The sequence below is a fragment of the Xyrauchen texanus genome, chromosome 2 (genome assembly GCF_025860055.1).
Source record: "Xyrauchen texanus isolate HMW12.3.18 chromosome 2, RBS_HiC_50CHRs, whole genome shotgun sequence".
Taxonomy (NCBI): Eukaryota; Metazoa; Chordata; class Actinopteri; order Cypriniformes; family Catostomidae; genus Xyrauchen; species Xyrauchen texanus.
Window position 1 is genome coordinate 59,377,078 of NC_068277.1, and position 17,767 is coordinate 59,394,844.

At 41.2% G+C, this 17,767-nt stretch overlaps 1 protein-coding gene across 2 annotated transcripts in view; it reads right to left on the reverse strand.

The window, feature by feature from the left end:
- Nucleotides 1-388: 388 nt before the first annotated feature.
- Nucleotides 389-17,767, reverse strand: part of LOC127618961 (UPF0687 protein C20orf27 homolog) — a 37,097-nt gene continuing 19,718 nt past the window's right edge. For both annotated transcript variants that reach the window (XM_052091670.1, XM_052091676.1), the window contains exons 3-6: nt 13,004-13,143; nt 11,640-11,778; nt 6,456-6,581; nt 389-2,257 (exon numbers count right to left, since the gene is read on the reverse strand). In XM_052091670.1, coding sequence (XP_051947630.1) covers nt 2,157-2,257; nt 6,456-6,581; nt 11,640-11,778; nt 13,004-13,143 — 506 coding nt within the window. In that variant the 3' untranslated portion in view covers nt 389-2,156. The remainder of the gene's footprint in view (nt 2,258-6,455; nt 6,582-11,639; nt 11,779-13,003; nt 13,144-17,767) is intronic.

Consider the following 17,767-nt stretch of genomic DNA (forward strand, 5'->3'; position numbering starts at 1 on the left):
ACTGGCATTTAAAGGGTTAAAATCCTGAAAATGAATTCATATTTGGTAGTTATGATTCAGGACTGATGTTGGTTAAAAATGAACTAATTGAAAGAGGAAAATAATATTAATAATATGATCATGGCAGTTTTTTGACGCGGACATTTTTGTCCACTTGACCTCTGAGTAACCTTTAAACTGACGCACAAGGGTGAAGTTACAATGAAGAAACATTTTGTGATTTGAGAATGACGCATTTAAAAAGTGGGTTGCAATACTCTGAATTAATATAAATATAAGTTAATGTCGGCTATCGAAATAAAACATCAATGACGTCATGACAACATAATCATCTGAAAAGCAATTGTTATGATGGAAATACATTTCGATTGTTTTTAAATGTAGGCCTACGTAATACACCCAAAATAATAGAGACGTTTGGTTTGTGATAGAAGCATCTTATTTTAACAAACATACGTTTACGTTTAGTTTTCAAGATAACGACCTAAAACTTATTTTCTACTCTTTTTTTTTTTTTTCTCCGTCAAACTGTCAATGTTGCAGCGATCGCTACATTTGCCATTTATTGATGAAAAATGATATGCATTTAATAATGTTCCAAAGGTTTGGACACTTTTTATCTTTTGGTTGACTTTGTTTATAAAACTAAGTTCATATGAGTGTTTATTTTGGCCTTCTGGCCCTGAGCACACTGGGGTGGAAGGCGGTTCGGTTCTGCTGGATCACTATCGACGGGCCCTCCTTGAAGCTGATATTGTATCAGACCTCAAAGCGCCTCAATGCAATAGAGACACTAGAGACAATATTCTGGCCTTAAGGGAAGGCATCTGAATGAATGACATATAAAACTCAAACCTTGACATGCTGATTGGGGTATTAAATATAGATCATTAAAATTAGAACAGAAGACAAAATGTTGTTTTATTTTCATGGTTATTAGTTATGATAAAACTGAAAGGCAATGGACTTTAAATGCATGTGATGTGCTACTACATTTGTGTTGAAAAAGCATATGAAAGATTTCACTTCAAAACTCACTACAGGTTATTGAATACAAATATGTTAAAGTGACCACCATGAGATCTTACCAGTCAGCACTTCATACACCACGTGGAAAATGTGTCAATAAATATGTCACTTTTGAATAATAAACTTTTGATGAGCATAAAGTATTTGTATACTTGTAACTTGACTGATCAAGATAAAAACAACTTTAAAAAAGTAATTGTGGTATTTGTGCGTGAGTGGAATACATACCAGATATGATTTATTTGTTGTATATATTCTAGTTTTCAATTCAACCCATTTTATTACACTGAAACAAAACGGCATGTTTATTGGATGGAGTACACTGACCACTAGTGGATGTTCAATGCAACAACTCACAAGTCATTTTACCGCACAAATGATGTTAAAAAGCATTTCAACTCAAGTAAACTTTTGATTAAAAAAAAAAAAAAATCATAAAATGCAAGTTTGTTTATATGCCACTGATGACACACACACACACACACACACACACACACACACACACATGTTGTGTTTCCATGTTTTATGGGGACTTTCCATAGACATAATGGTTTTTATAATGTACAAACTTTATATTCTATCCCCTAAACCTAACCCTACCCCTAAACCTAAACCTCACAGAAAACTTTCTGCATTTTTACATTTTCAAAAAACATAATTTAGTATGATTTATAAGCTGTTTTCCTCATGGGGACCGACAAAATGTCCCCACAAGGTCAAAAATTTCGGGTTTTACTATCCTTATGGGGACATTTGTTCCCCACAAAGTGATAAATACACGCTCACACACACACACACACACACACACACACACACACACACACACACACACACAAAGTATTAATTACAAGACAAAAGACTGCATTTAATCTCAAATAAACACTCAGTCATAACACTGGAATTCAGTTAGTTAGAGGATAACACACTGCTTGATTATTTTCTTCCGAACCTGAAGAAAAAAAGCTACAATAAACAATCATTCCATTGTAACAGTAAGAACAAGCAAGTAACCACAGTGTGTTTTGACAGACAAAAGCACCCTTGACTGTGTTCATAATCTGGAATATTTTGTTCCCACCCACAGTGCAGATATGTGGCACTGATTAGAAAGTCTGAAGTTTACACGTTTAGTCAAATCCTTGCCAGTCGCTTTGCTCAGAGTCGTACTCCAGCTCTTCTCCTATACATCGTACGCCATCCAGGAGCATGGGAGTCCCATGGTGGCGGTCTAACAGACAGACAGAAAAACAGTCTTTTAAATAGAGCAGGCCATTTGAGAGACTACTTTGTTTAATCTCACAGTGCATACATTATTTTAATTCTTTGAAATTAATATGAGCAATATATATATAACAGCAGTGCAAAGATAATGCATTGACAGCACTTGATTAAACAGAGCTACTTGACAAAATTAGAATGATTATTCATAAATACTTAGTCCTTAAAAGGAAAATTTCAGGATGAAAACAAGTTAAGCCCAGTTAGCAGCATGTGTGGCATAATGTTGATTACCACAAAAACTTATTTTGACCTGTCCCTCGTTTAATAAATCATTGCGGTTACAGTAAGACACTCACAATTGAAGTGAATAGGTCGAGTCCATAAACGCTAAAATATGCAGCTTCAAAAGTATAGACAAAAGACATAAACTAGGGCTGTCGATTTAACATTAATTCAGTGCGATTAATTTTACAAAAAATAACGCGTTAAAACAAATTAACGCCATGAATCGCATGCCCACAAACCATAATAAGGAAGATTCCTGAGAAATGCAAGCTTGTAGTATCACCTGTTTACTCCAGAGGGCAGTAAGTGAAACTTCAGCTGTATGAGCAACACACAGTTTATACAGTGAAGAAAACACTTCAGTAGGCAAAATAACACAAACATGTGTCACGTTCTTGCGTTCAAAACACTCGAAGGAGCGCAAAATGCGATCTAAGGGATCTCAAGATGTGTTTAAAGATTGAGTATTAAACTATATTTAACTTGACACAGTGAACTAAACATTTTATGTTTATGACACAACACACCCGAGACGTCTGACGCAGGTGTAAATTGACGGGCCCTTAAACAAGCCCTCATAATACCCAACTGATTGACAAATTCACTTGTGTAATGGATTGCTGTGAAGTGTGTGTCAATGATTGACTTATGTTCAATAATATGGTAGTAAACAATACATTGTATTCTAAAGCCACTTTTTGTATTGTTATCAATGATTAACTCTTCTGCTACAACAATGTAATGCATTTAAATTATCTGAATATATATATATATATATATATATATATATATATATATATATATATATATATATATATATCATGTTTTAATATTTAAAGATAACTATGTATAATACTATATTGATATAAATATGTATAATCTTTATATATTGAATTATTGTTATATGAGGGGCTTTCTCAGCAAATATTTGTATATGTGATTAATTAATCGGGACACCGTGTAATTAATTAGATTAAAAATGAATCGATTGAAAGCCCTAACATAAACATTATACAAGTTAAAATTAGGGCTGTCATTTGATACAAATTTGATTAATCGAATTAAAAAAAACACACACACATAAATAACAATAATTCAATATATAATGGTTAAATAATTTTTACAGTTATATATAAACAATTATAAATAAAATATATTTAAAAAATACTACTAGAATAATTAAAATGGATTACATTATTTGGGCACATAAGTAAAGCATTAAAAAAACACAATACAAACAGTGGCTTTAGAATGCAATATATTGTTTGTTTACATATTACTAAACATAATTATTGGCCTACAGTTCACAGCAATCCATTCTGCAATTGAATTCATCAATCAGTTCGAAATTTATCATAAGGGCTTGTCTAAGGACATCAATGTACAGCTGCATCAGATGGACGCTTTGAGCGCCTCGGTTGCCTCATAATCATACCGTTTTTAGTTCGTTGTGAAGTTAAAGGTGCTGCAATTTTAGCCATTCTAACCAAGACTGAGCCATTGATTTAGCCAAGCCCCCTCTTTCCAAAACACCGCACAGATACTGTTGAACAGTAGGAAACATTTTTGTATACCTTTCCATGAAAAAATAAAATCATCGCTTACAGCACCTTAAAAGTATGTTTAAGGCAAGTATGGTTTATTCTCTGGTCTATTGCCGTGTCTCGTTTCGAAGGCCACGTCCTCCGGAGGTTGCATTTATCGGCTGCACGTGTCATCGAGGCTGTCTCATTTCAGAAAAACGAGTAGGACACTCTAAATGCAGCCTTCGAATGTGACCTTCTTTCACGGAAATTCGGAGGGTGCATGAGGTGTATCCTTCGTGGGCACTCATAACCCACAATTCTTTGCTAAATAAAATGGCGGCAATTTGCTTGAAAATATGATGTTCAAACGCAAGGAATGTTAATTCACAAGTTGAAGTACCTCAGATGTGTGCAGAGTATATCATATGTATAATTATATTAATACATAATTCAAATAAAGTATTATGGACTATAACTACACCTGTAAAATCTATTTTCTTTTCTCTTTACATCATTATAACTCTTCTAAAATGTACCTCATACATTGAGTGAGAAGGGAACAAAGTCCCTTTAAAAGGGAAAGCGCTCGCGCTTGTTAAACAGAGGCGTGCGGTCAAAGCAACCTTGATAAGTTCTGTTTCCGTTTGTCCTACGAAGGCCGTCTCGTTTAAATTAGGCTTGTTTAAAGAAGGACGCTAGGTATAATGCACCCTTCAATGGATGTGTCTTAGATAGCACACAGCCATCAAAATGAGACCGCTTATTTAAGCTGCACGTTGCCTATGCAGCTGGAGTTTCGCTTACTGCCCCCTGGAGAAAACAAGTGGTACTCCATGCTTGAATTGCTCAGATGGAAGGAATATTCTCTATTACGGTCCGGGGATATGATTACTTGTGTAAAAATACTTTCTGCGTTATTTATTTTTATCTAATTAATCACACTATTTAAAAACTAGTTTAACTCGACAGCCCTAAATAAAATGTTTTAGTGTGATAAAACTACTGATCTTACAAATCTTATCTGAGCAAATATGGAGATGCCACAATTCTGCACAAATATAAAAAAACTTTCAAAATATTATCTTGTACATGCAGATATGTTTTTGCGCACAACATATTATTTTACACAGAACTGTGGCACAAATATAACTCTGTATGCAAAGTTATATCCAATACTAGTATAACACGGTTTTGTTGTAATATTGGATATACCTTTACACTGATAAGGTTAGCAATTGATTTTACCACTATAAAATCAGTGTAGTAACCACAATATGCATTGAGGGGGACAAGTCCCCTCCAATAATCAGATATGGCCCGATTGTCCCCCCAATAATTGATATCCTTGTTGCTGATCTGGTGCATTCCATTATACATCGCCGTCAGTTGTCATTAAGTTGTTGCAGGAATAACAATTGTTTAAAAAAAACAAACATTTGAATGCTGAGCATGCTCAGTAGTCGAACACCGCTCGTCATTGTCATCGTCATTGTCAATTTAAATACATGAAGGCGGGAGTCGCGGGACTCAAGTTTCAGAAGCTAAGCAGCAAACTCATGGATTATTCCAGTGGCACGCATCAGCAAGCAGTTCAGGTTAAGAGTGTTAGTGTCATATATGATGAATGTATCGAACTAAATATGCAAAATTTGCCCAATGTTTTATGATTAAAATGTTTATTAGTATTTCTTTACTGGCCCAATTCACTTCCATTGTAAGTGCCTCACTGTAACCAACATCTTTTTGGTCAGAATAATTGTTTTGTGGAAATTGGCATTATGCCATAAATGCAGTTACTTGAGCTTAACTTATGTTTCATATTACTTTAATTCACAGCGAAAAACAATAGCAAATTAATAAAAACAAAAAAAGAAAAGAAAAATAGATATGCTGATCAAATCAGTTACTTATAACATATTAGTTGATTCTTGATCATTTTGATCAATTCTTTACACCAGTACACCTCTAGAGGACAACATATAACCGCACATCTGAACAACCCCATAACCCCATTTTGCATCTGTACTGTGACATATTTCAGAGTGAAACAGAATATTCAATGAGAATAATTATAAATGAAAATTATTTTTAGGTGGGACTATTGTAAATGGACTGGATTGTATAAAGTTTGTTTCATACTAGAATTCAGCCACACCCGAGTGTGAATCCAAACCTGTACCCACTTTTGAGGATTCTTTTTAACAGAGATGTGGAGTCTGAAAGTCAACCTCAAGAGCATGTTGACGTATCCCAATGGCCTATCATTATTTGTTATTACAGCCGTAACTTTTATTTCATTAATGTTAACCAACATTAAATGACTATGTATTTTAACTGATTTTAGAAAGGCTGCATTACCTACAATATTTACTTGACTACGCAGACATCACTTACCCATGACACGGGCATGAACTTTGACCTTCACATACACATCGTCTTTGCTCTCACTAACAATCTGAACCTCCTCACTCATCACACCCTCCTGATGGACCATATATTCACATGTCACCCTTAGACCTCCTACAGACAGAAACAGGAATGGAAAATAATTTCAACCAAAGAGCAGGAGAGAGATGGAGAGAATAACAGAGCAAAATCAATAATCAGTATACAATAATACACTCATACAAACAGTATGTCCCTCTCCAGGCATTCAATGAAAGGCTGCAAGAATGATGTCTTTGCCTCTTTTATAGAAAAGTGTAATGGTTTGTAGATTGGGGTAGGCAGGGGCTGGGTGTGCTTGTATAGGGGGGCAACTTCATTACATTATAAATGTCTTCTGTACAGCCATGGCCAAATGTATTGGCAGCGACATACATTTTGTGTTTCGACAAGTTTTCTGCTTCAGTTGTTGTGGTGTTGATTCACATTGTTTCTAGATTACTGTGCAGAGTGATCAGATGCATTTTAAATAATTGCAAAAAGCTTCATTGGCCAAAAAAACGAACTTTAATCACAAAACCCAAAATTTCAATTTTTTTTGGCCCTGGCACAAAATGACCAGCTAACATAAATTTCACTCAGCATCACCTGGGAAAATGTGAACAAGTACTAGTCAGGTGAAATCACTCTATCATTCTGATTGGATTATAAGATCAGACTGATTGCTATAAAAGGAGAGAAGAAGTGCTTCCAATCATTGTGTTCTTGTTTGCAATGGTTGCCTCTAATGAAAGATGTGTAGCCATCATTGCTTTGAATCAAAATGGCCTCACATGCATGGAAATTGCTGCAAAGAATACTGCAACCATTTACCAGATCATCAATAACTTCAAGGAGAGAGGTTCAACTGCAGTGAAGAAGGCTTCAGGACGTCCCAGAGTGTCCAGCAAGCGCCAGGACTATCTCCTCCTGAGGAGTCAGCTACGGAATCATGTCACCACCAGTGCAGAGCTTACTCAATGTTGGCAGCAGGTTGGTGTGAGTGCATCTGCACGCACAGTGAGGCGAAGACTTTTGGACAATGGCTGGTGTCAAGAAGGGCAGCAAAGAAGCCACTTCTCTTAAAGTAAAACATCAAGGACAGACTGAAATTCTTCAGGAAGTACAAGGATTGGAAAGCAGAAGACTGGTGCAAAGTTATTTTCTCTGATGAAGCCCCCTTACGACTGTTTGGGACATCCGGAAAATCAATAGTCTGGAGAAGAAAAGGTGAACGCTACCATGAGTCCTGTGAAAGTGCCAGTGAAGTGAAGCATCCTGAGACCATCCATGTGTGGGGTTGCATTTCATCCAAAGGAGTGGGCTATCTCACAATTCTGCCCCCAAAAAACTTCCATGAATAAAGAATGGGATCAAGAGCAACTTCTCCCAACGATCCAGGAGAAATTTGGTGATGATCTGTGTATTTTCCAGCATGATGGAGCACCATATCACAAGGCAAGAGTGATAATGAAGTAACTCAGAGATCATTACATTTAAATTTTGGATCCATGGCCAGGCAACTCCCCGGATCTTAATCCCATTGAGAACCTGTGGTCAATCCTCAAAAAGCGAGTGGACAAGCAGAAGCAATTAATCAATCATTTTATACACCTAAAACTTGGGGTTAGCCCACAAACTTTAAGCCATGTTGTTTTTAGATTGACAAAACAGAGTGAAAATCATAACACATCAACACAAAAATTATTTTCTCTCCTTTAAATCAACGAATGCTTGCCAAAATAAGATTAAGTGCACAGTTGAATTCAATCGGGCAGAATGATGCTGAATTAAACGGGGTGGTCACACTATTGGTGCTCCATTCCCTAACCTATGAATCTGAATGATGAGATGTGTGATGAATTGAAGATTGAAATGTCACAAACTGACCTCTTGGGTCAATTCAAAGGATACATACTTCAATGCTGCATATTTTTATTGTTGCTGGAAAGTAAGCAGACACCATATTTTGAATATATTATTATTTGTGATTTATTATTTAAAAAAAACAGAAACACTTGCCATGACATTATATCCTGACCCATTGTGATGTCCGAAATAATTTTGCATGCTCAAAAGCCTAGTGTGACCAGGGCCTGAAACTTCCAATAATGCTTCCAGGACACATTACAGTTTTAGCTCCAGGTTCGATATTTTATTTTGACATTCGTCGGTTGCTCCTCCCCACGCTCACTGGAGGTGAAAATCTTACAAAACTTATCATTAGCACAATTAGGTTAAAGACTATATAACTATATCGTACAGGCATACAACATTGCATTCTAAACGGTCAATGCTTGTAGCTGCAGAACAGACATTTTTTTGCCTGTTTAGTGTACATAAAGAACAGTCAGCAGTGTCCAAGAATTCATTCAAATGGACTTTTGTACAGCTGAAGTTTACATACACCTTAACCAAATACATTTAAACTCAGTTTTTCACAATTCCTGACATTTAATCGTAGAAAACGTTCTCCGTCTTAGGTCAGTTAAGATCACTACTTTATTTTAAGAATGAGAAATGTCAGAATAAAAGTAGAGAGAATGATTTATTTCAGCTTTTATTTCTTTCATCACATTCCCAGTGGGGCAGAATTTTACATACTTTTGAGATGTTGCTTCAATATATCCACATAATTTTCCTTCCTCATGATGCCATCTATGTTGTGAAGTGCACCAGTCCCTCCTGCAGCAAATCACCCCCACAATATAATGCTGCCACCTCCATGCTTTACGGTTGGGATGGTGTTCTTTGGTTTGCAAGCCTCAACCTTTTTCCTCCAAACATAATGATGTTCATTATGGCCAAATGGCTTGATTTTTGTCTCCTCAGATAAGAGGACATTTCTCCAAAAAGTAAGATCTTTGTCCCCATGTGCACTTGCAAACTGTAGTCTGGCTTTTTTATGGCAGTTTTGGAGCAGTGGCTTCTTACTTGCTGAGCAGCCTTTTAGGTTATGTCGAAAAAGGACTCGTTTTACTGTGGATATAGATACTCTACCTGTTTCCTGGAAACTTTTGACTTCAACTGTATTTTGCATTGAAAGCTAATGTTTATTACAAAGAACATCTGGCTCTTAGGGATATGAAAATACAGTTCTCAAGATTCGGTTCGATATACGATATGAGGTTCACGATTCAATATAATAACTCTTAAATGACTAAACATTACAGAAAATTGCTTGTTTTCTAAAGAATAATTGAGCAAAATGCTCATTATAATTTCTCATAAAAATAAAAGTTATTTAATACACAATATAAATGCTTAAAGTTTAAATAATAAGAGTTGCTCATATACATTTCTCTATAAGAAAAATCACAAACAAATAAGCTTTCAAAAATATTGGGGTACATTAAGGTGGATCAGGTGCAGAACAAGCAACAGAACCTCTCCTGAAAAAAGTATGCGAAAGTTTATATTTATATTTTAATAAATTGTTTGTCATTATTATAATAAAAATGTTACTTTATAAAAATAGAAAATTCTACATTATTTTAATTAATATTATATCATGAAATTGTATATATATAATAATGATATGAGCGGTCACTGTTTGAAATAATGTGTACAATTTCCATGTAATTACATTTAAGTTAGTTTACATTCATTTGTACAAGAAAAGCTAAATAAGTAATTGTCACTTTAAGATTTCAATGAGTGTTCTGGTTCAGCGAACATTAACGAGAAGTTTCTTTAGTGCATCCATGCAACGTGAGATTAAAAGTAATATTTATTTATTTTTTATAATCTGACTGTAAATAGAAAGGACATTAAGACACATTATTCAGTGAAAGTGAAGTCACCTCATCTTTGATTCACAAACATGGTCTGGTAGATATGGTTCATAACTTTTTGTTTCACTATAGATATATCATTAGACATCAAACAAAAAAGAAACACTTCTAAAAGATGGTTTTATGTTAACTTAGTTTTGCACAGTAGCTTATACTGGTGCCGTTATTGTACCACAGACTCCAGCAACATGTTCAAGCACTGAGACATCAATAAGAAAGCAAGACACAATGATCAAATACCACCTAAGGGTTTGTTTACTCCAAACGCAATTTTGTGTCAGTATTTTTTCTATACAAGCATACACTAGGCCACCGACTTTGACTATTGTGCCACGTCTGGCTATTTTTTCAGCATCTTCTGCAGGAGAGATAATGTGTCAATCTAAAAGGAAGGTCAATCTTTGAATGTGTCTCAAGACACCTGCATTCAGTTTTATTTGTTGTGCACAGTGCCGTTTCTAGACATAAGCGAACTAGGTGGTCGCCTAGGGCTCGCCCCCCCGGGATCTCGCCTAAGGCACCAGAATGATCTGAAACAGTACTGTTTGCGCAAAAATGCAATCGCTCTGAATGGACATGTAAGTCATCGCTGATACGACTTGCACCTTTACATTCATTCAGTAAGTGTTCATTCTATCACATTACATTAACACTTCAAAATTAATTTCTCTTTGCATTCTGTATGTGCAGAGGCGAGTGCAAGAGACAGTTCGACATCACTAGAATAAATGATCTATCTTCACAAAAAAAGTTCTGTGGCTGTACCATACAGAGCCAAAACACAGTAAATATGCAAAGTTCTTTTCTGATTTTGCAGCCAACCATGTGACTTGGTCTTACTCCATTTTCTCTGAGAATAGTTGAGCCAAACCCATCTGTCATAGCAAATATTATAGCATAAGAGACCTGAACTTTTTTCTCCACAATTTGGAATGCCCAATTACCAATGCTCCTAGTCCTAGTGGTGGCGTAGTGACTCGCCTCAATCCACGTGGCAGAGGACAATCTCAGTTGCCTTCGTGTCTGAGACAGTCAATCACGTTACCTTGAAGACATAGCACATGTGGAGGATTCACGCTATTCTCCGCGGCATCCACGCACAACTCACCACGTGCTCCACCGAGAGCGAGAACCACACATTATAGTGACCACAAGGTTACCCCATGTAACTCTACCCTGCCTAGCAACCAGGCCAATTTGGTCGCTTAGGAGACCTGGCTGGAATCACTCAGCACCTGATTTAGTTGAACTATTTTGGACAGAATGGTTAGTTACTGCATTTTGGCTCTGTCTAATGTACTTCAAAAAATACCATGGTACTACTAATGAACCAAGGCTAGGATTAGACTGGTGAGCCTACCATCCGGAGTTTCCGTTAAATTAGTGATGCAGAGGTGTGGATTTGGAATGGGGGCTGGACATACATCTTTCCCAAGCCCTGGCACCTCAGGCAACGTGAACACAATCTCATACCGGTGTTGAGTTTTCAGGAAGCCCACCTGCGAAGAGTGAAAGAGAAGCGGTCATCACATTATATACAATATGGATTAGGAGAATAAAACTCAATGTCTGAATTTAATTTTATGTGCTTTTAGAACCAGGTCTGCCATTTTTTATTAGATAATAGTTGATTTATTAAAACATTGTTCACTGTAATCAATAAAGAGGGCATAGTTAGTGTCTTTAATGAAATCATACTTGAACGTTTTCATTTATGAAAACATACTTATCGTTGATGAGGCCATCGTTGACTAAATAGTTTGTGGTAGATGTTCCCACTTAATTATCTTGTACATTTTCGGTGTATATTTAGCTCATTGCAAGTATTCCAATCAATAAGGGAGACTGGGGGCTTACAGAAATATTCCAGGTTCGATACAAGTATAGGTCAATCAACAGCATTTATGGCATTATGTTGATTACCACAACAATTTATTTTGACAAAAAAGAAAAAATCTCTATTACAATGAAGCCCATTTTTGGAATGTGAAGTTAGAAATGTGAAGCTTTTAATACAGTAAATACACTTTGATTCTTCTGTTAAAACTTTTTATTATTTGAGCTGTAAAGTTTAAATCGTCAACCCAGGATTGCAGAATTTACATCATTCCGTCATCATGTCAACAAAGTTTTGATGCAGTGATGCGGCTATACTTTACAATGTTAAATAAAGAATATCCAAACTAGTCAATCCACCCGAGCCTTCTCCCATTCCGTCTGTCACTCATTCTAACCACTTCCGGTGCTGTGAAAGAGCTAGGTTTTTAGAACCGTCCATGCTTCTATGGTGAACTCAGAAACCCATGCTGAACTGCATGTAAACAATATGGCGGCGCGCATAGGCGGCAAGCGCATTTGCATCTTATCTGTAAACAACATTATATGTTAGATAACATATAATCTGACCTCCAGTTTCTCCCGCTGTGATATAATCAGTCCTCCAGCACATCTGCTGTGCAGTGTAATGTACGATAATTTTTAAATTACAGCGCACATTAAAGAACTCACAATGGGGGGTTTATCAGTACAGGAGAAACTCACGTCCAGTTAAATGTTGACATTTAGTTGTGAGGTGGGAAATGAGCTATGAGCTATAAATATGATGACAAAATTCACATAATCAATGCACTTGCTGTAATATGAATTCATATTCCTAACTGAAAACCATCAGTGGGAAAACAAATGAGGTGAATGAGTAACCCCAGCAAAATAACGTCCTCTTACCTTAACCAGGAAATTCTCATTTGACTCTGGTATTACCATGACGACAGAGTCATGAAGTTTCTCATCAAAATGCACATGAGAGTGAGCAGCGGCAACAACGGGTTCCTGGGCAAAGCAAACACCCCCGGTCTTAGATGACGCTGCAGGAAGAACAAAAGCAAACACTAATTACACAGAAAAATGACCTGTGACCAGGTACAGGTCTCTGAATTCTTGATGCATATTCAGACATGCTGACTGGAATGTTCAGCAAAAATCATGCAGACAAAAGTAACTAAAACCAGGCTAAGCTTGTTGACCAGCTGTAAACCAGCCAACTGACAAGCCTGACCATGCTGGGAGACCAGTTAAGACTAGCCAACAAGCTTAGACCCTCAATGTTTAAAGGTGCACTCAGTATTTTATGTTGGACAAGCCATTGGGCATTCGTATTGGACTTACATTGACACTTATCAGCGTGGATGCAGCATCACACAAAAGCAAATGTTTTAAGTCAGGGGTTCTCTTACGAGAGGTTCTCTCGTATTGCGTAAGCTAGCTTACACTACGGGAAAGATTAATCTTTTCTGAGATATTGAAGCCAAAAAATTATCCTTAATTTTGTATCCATTGTCAACGCAGTGCGGCAGCTGCAGACCTTGAGTGGGCTAACTAGCGAGCTCATTGGTTGCTCTGCGGCAACTGCTGCAGCCTATAGACGAGCTAGGGCGAACTCGCATCCAATGAGAGGCGTCCGCGCGCTCACTGCATCAAAGCCCGCCAAAAAGGGTGTGACTAGAGTGCATATAAGCGTAGTTCGTAGGCTGGAACCCTGATTTTCATCTCTTCAGCGAAGCTCTTCGCATCACTGAACCGGAAGCCGCGTCGCCGTTCGAGGGGCATCAAGCAAGCGTGGACAGCGCTCGAAGAAGCCGGCCGTCTTCGCCACCTTCAGCCATCCTGCGAGCTACGCCATCCGGCGACGTATCCTTTTTAAAAGCAAGCTAGTTCTTAAAGAACTTCACAAAAGAGTATGAGCGTCTTTTTTAAGATGCCTCGCTCCACTTGCGCCTCATGCCGCGCTCCTCTCAGCACCGGAGACCGCCACATCATCTGGCGCTCTCTGCCTGGGACTGGGGCATGCAGAGCTCGCCCTCGCCGGGCGGATGCGATCTCTGCGAGGAGCTGCCGATGTCGACCCTGCGGGCTCGACTCGAGCGCTCAGGACCGAGCCGCCGCGCCGCCTTCTGTTCAGCCGCGCAGAAAAAAGCGCCGCTTTCAAAGGCTGCCGGAAACAGTGGTAGAAGCGATTGCCTCGCCGGAGCCCATCCCTCGAGCATCGCCTTCACCCTCCCCGCCCCCCCGGACGCGCAGTTGCCGCCGAGCGGCTGCTCTGCTGCCATCTCGGACGAAGAAGCGGAGGATAAGGGCTGTTCCATCATGGCTTCGGACAGCGAGGAGTGGTCAGGCTCACACGCCTCCTCCTCGGCCCAGGAATCCAGCAGGACCCACGCCGGAGTCGAAGGGGAACTAACACGCCTCCTCACACAGGCCGTCGACCGCCTCGGGCTCGAGTGGTCACTGCCCCTTGAGCAGGCACCCAACAGACTTGACGGCTGCTTTCTACAGAGCCGCCGCCAGCAGCACCCGCTACCCGGCCGCTCCCTTCCTGCCGGAACTCCACGCCGAGCTTTCCAAATCATGGAACGCGCTTTCTCGGCCAGGGTGCGATCCCACGTCTCCACCTCTCTTGCTTCGGTGGACGGCGCCACTGAGAAGGGCTACGCTTCCATCCCTCCGGTCGAGGATGCGGTAGCAGCACACCTTTGCCCGCCCTCCGCGAGATGGCGGTCTAAACCAGTGCTCCTGTCTAAGGCCTGCAGAACAACTTCCGCCTGTGTTGGCCGCGCCTATTCCGCCGCCGGCCAAGCTGCATCTGCTCTGCACTCTATGGCCGTCCTACAGATCCTCCAAGCGGACCTTCTGCGGGAGTGGGATGAGGAAAGCAGGCATCCAGAGGCGGTTGCAGACATACGGAGTGCTACGGACCTCGCCCTCCGCGCTACCAAAGCTGCAGCCCAAGCTATAGGGAAGTGCATGGCCGCGCTGACTGTGACCGAGAGACATCTGTGGCTAACGCTAGCCGACATGGGAGAAGCAGAGCGCTCTACGTTCCTCAATGCACCGCTCTCTCCATCCGGTCTCTTCGGCTCCGCGGTGAGTGGTATCATTGACCGGTTTTCAGAGGTCCAAAAAGCCACACAAGCCATGAATCTCTTTCTGCCTTGTCGTGCTAGCTCCTCTGCAGGCCGCCCATGTGAGCCTCCTGCACGAGCCTCTTCACAGCGCCCAGCTCAACAAAGCCAGACTTCTCAGCGTCGACAGGGCGGCCGCCCTCGATCACGCTCAGACAGCCGCCGCAGACCGCCGCCCCCCCGCGGGCCTCGGACTAGAATTGCGCTGAAACCTGAACAACCGAAGTCCTCCTAGCTTTGTTGACAAAACAACGGATCAGTCCTGCTGCGGCCGGACCACCGTCAAAGCTTCGCCCCCTGTCAGTCCCCTTCCTTCAGGCTACTACAGTGGTAGATTCAGCAGCCAACAAGCCGGTGTTAACGCCCGCTTGCCTGGGCTCAAACGCCGTTTTCACGGCGACCCAAATAAATCTGGTAAAGAGCAAGCATGCCATATGTATAGAAAATGTGCCCACAACCCAGTGTTCACCTCTACACACAAGCATTACACATCCCGTGTCCATACCAGAGAGCAAACATGTCTTATGTGTAGAAAATGTGCCCACAATCCAGTGTTCACCCCTACACACAAGCATTACACATCCCGTGGCCCTATCACGGCACACTCACATAAAGCGGTTACGAACCGCTCGAGTGTTAGGGTTAATAAGCGCACCCACGAATCCGTGCGCGCGCCCATTCTCTGGCCGCTCTGTCACACGGCCAGCCTCATGTGTAGAAAATGTGCCCACGATCCAGTGTTCACCTCTACACACAAGCATTACACGTTCCGTGTCCCCATCAGAGCACACTCAAAAGTGGTTACGAACCACTCGAGTGTTAGAGTCAATAAATACGCTCACGAATACGTGCGCACGCCCATTCTCTGCCCGCTCTGTCACACGGCCAGCAAACACTTCTCTGTATGTAAGTCCCGTGCCCGTGACTATGCTTGCGTATCACTTAACAGACGTGACTCTTTCCCCATTCACCTCAATCGGGAAGTCACTCACAGAACAGCCTGTCCATGCTGTCTGCGAGCAGTCCAGCATAAGCACAGTAAGCGCGCTCACACATTCTGTTCAGCGCGCTGTGTGCAGCAATCAGAGCGATTTGGCCACTCACCCTCTAACATTACGCTTCAAAGCGTGGGAAGATATTCCAGGGATATCCGAATGGGTGTTAAGCACAATAAAACAGGGCTATTTGCTACAGTTCGATCGCCGTCCTCCTCGCTTCAGAGCGCGCTCGAAACTACTGTGAACACGGAAGCAGCGCGCATGCTTCGTTCAGAAATAGCAAACCTTCTGTGCAAAAGGGCCATAGAGAGAGTGCCGCCTCCCCTGAGCGAAGTCGGGGTTTTACAGCCGTTATTTTCTTGTCCCCAAGAAAGACGGCGGCCTCAGACCAATATTAGATCTCAGGGTTTTGAACAAAGCGCTTGCAAAAGACCGTTCAAAATGCTTACAACCAGCAAACTCCTCGCGCATGTGCGCCAGGGGGACTGGTTTATTTCTCTCGATCTGAAAGATGCATACTTTCAGATTCAGATAAATCCCCGTCACAGGCCATTCTCGAGATTCGCCTGACGGCCAGGTTTATCAATACACCGTCCTTCCGTTCGGCCTGTCCTTAGCACCCGTACTTTCACGAAGTGCATGGACGTGGCGCTCGCACCCCTGCGGAGTCAGGGTTTGCGAATTCTGAACTATTTGGACGATTGGCTGATTTTGGCACAATCACATACGGAGCTTCTGTCTCACAGGACAGTTCTCCTCAGTCATCTGAACAGTTTGGGCCTTGCAGTCAATTGGACCAAGAGCTCACTACAGCCCAGTCAGACAATTTCCTTCCTTGGAATAGAACTAGACTCAGTGGCAATGACGGCTCGCTTATCTACACAGCTGCGCCGTGTGCAGCGACTAGCCAGCGTCATTTCAGATGAACAGCCTCACACCTCTGAAGAAGTTTCAGAGAGTGCTAGGCTACATGGCCTCAGCCGCAGCAGTACTTGAACTGGGTTTACTGCGCATCGCCCGCTTCAGCATTGGCTAAACACCGCGCGTCTCGCCGGGCTTGGGCCACAGGCCGCCAGCCAATCAGAGTGACTCAGACCTGTATTTCAGCTCTGCAGCCCTGGACAGTGGCCGAGTGGTATCAGCGGGGAGTGATGATGGGAGCTGTATCTCGCCGAAAAGTCATCTCGACAGACGCGTCCAAAACGGGTTGGGGCGCGGTCTGCGAGGGCTCTCCGGTTTTTGGCCTATGGTCAGTTCAGGAAAAGCTCCTTCACATAAATTGTCTGGAAATGATAGCGGTCGAGTACGCGCTCGGCGCTTCCTCCCGATCATTCAGGGTCACCACGTCCTGGTCCGCTCGGACAACAGGTCTGTGGTATCCTATCTAAACCGTCAGGGTGGTGTCAGATCCAGGAACCTCTTCCATCTGACGAAACGCATACTGAGTTGGTCCCAGCGCCACCTGCGCTCGCTGAGGGCGACGCGACGTGCCAGGCCACCTGAACGACGGCCCAGACAGACTGTCCAGAGAC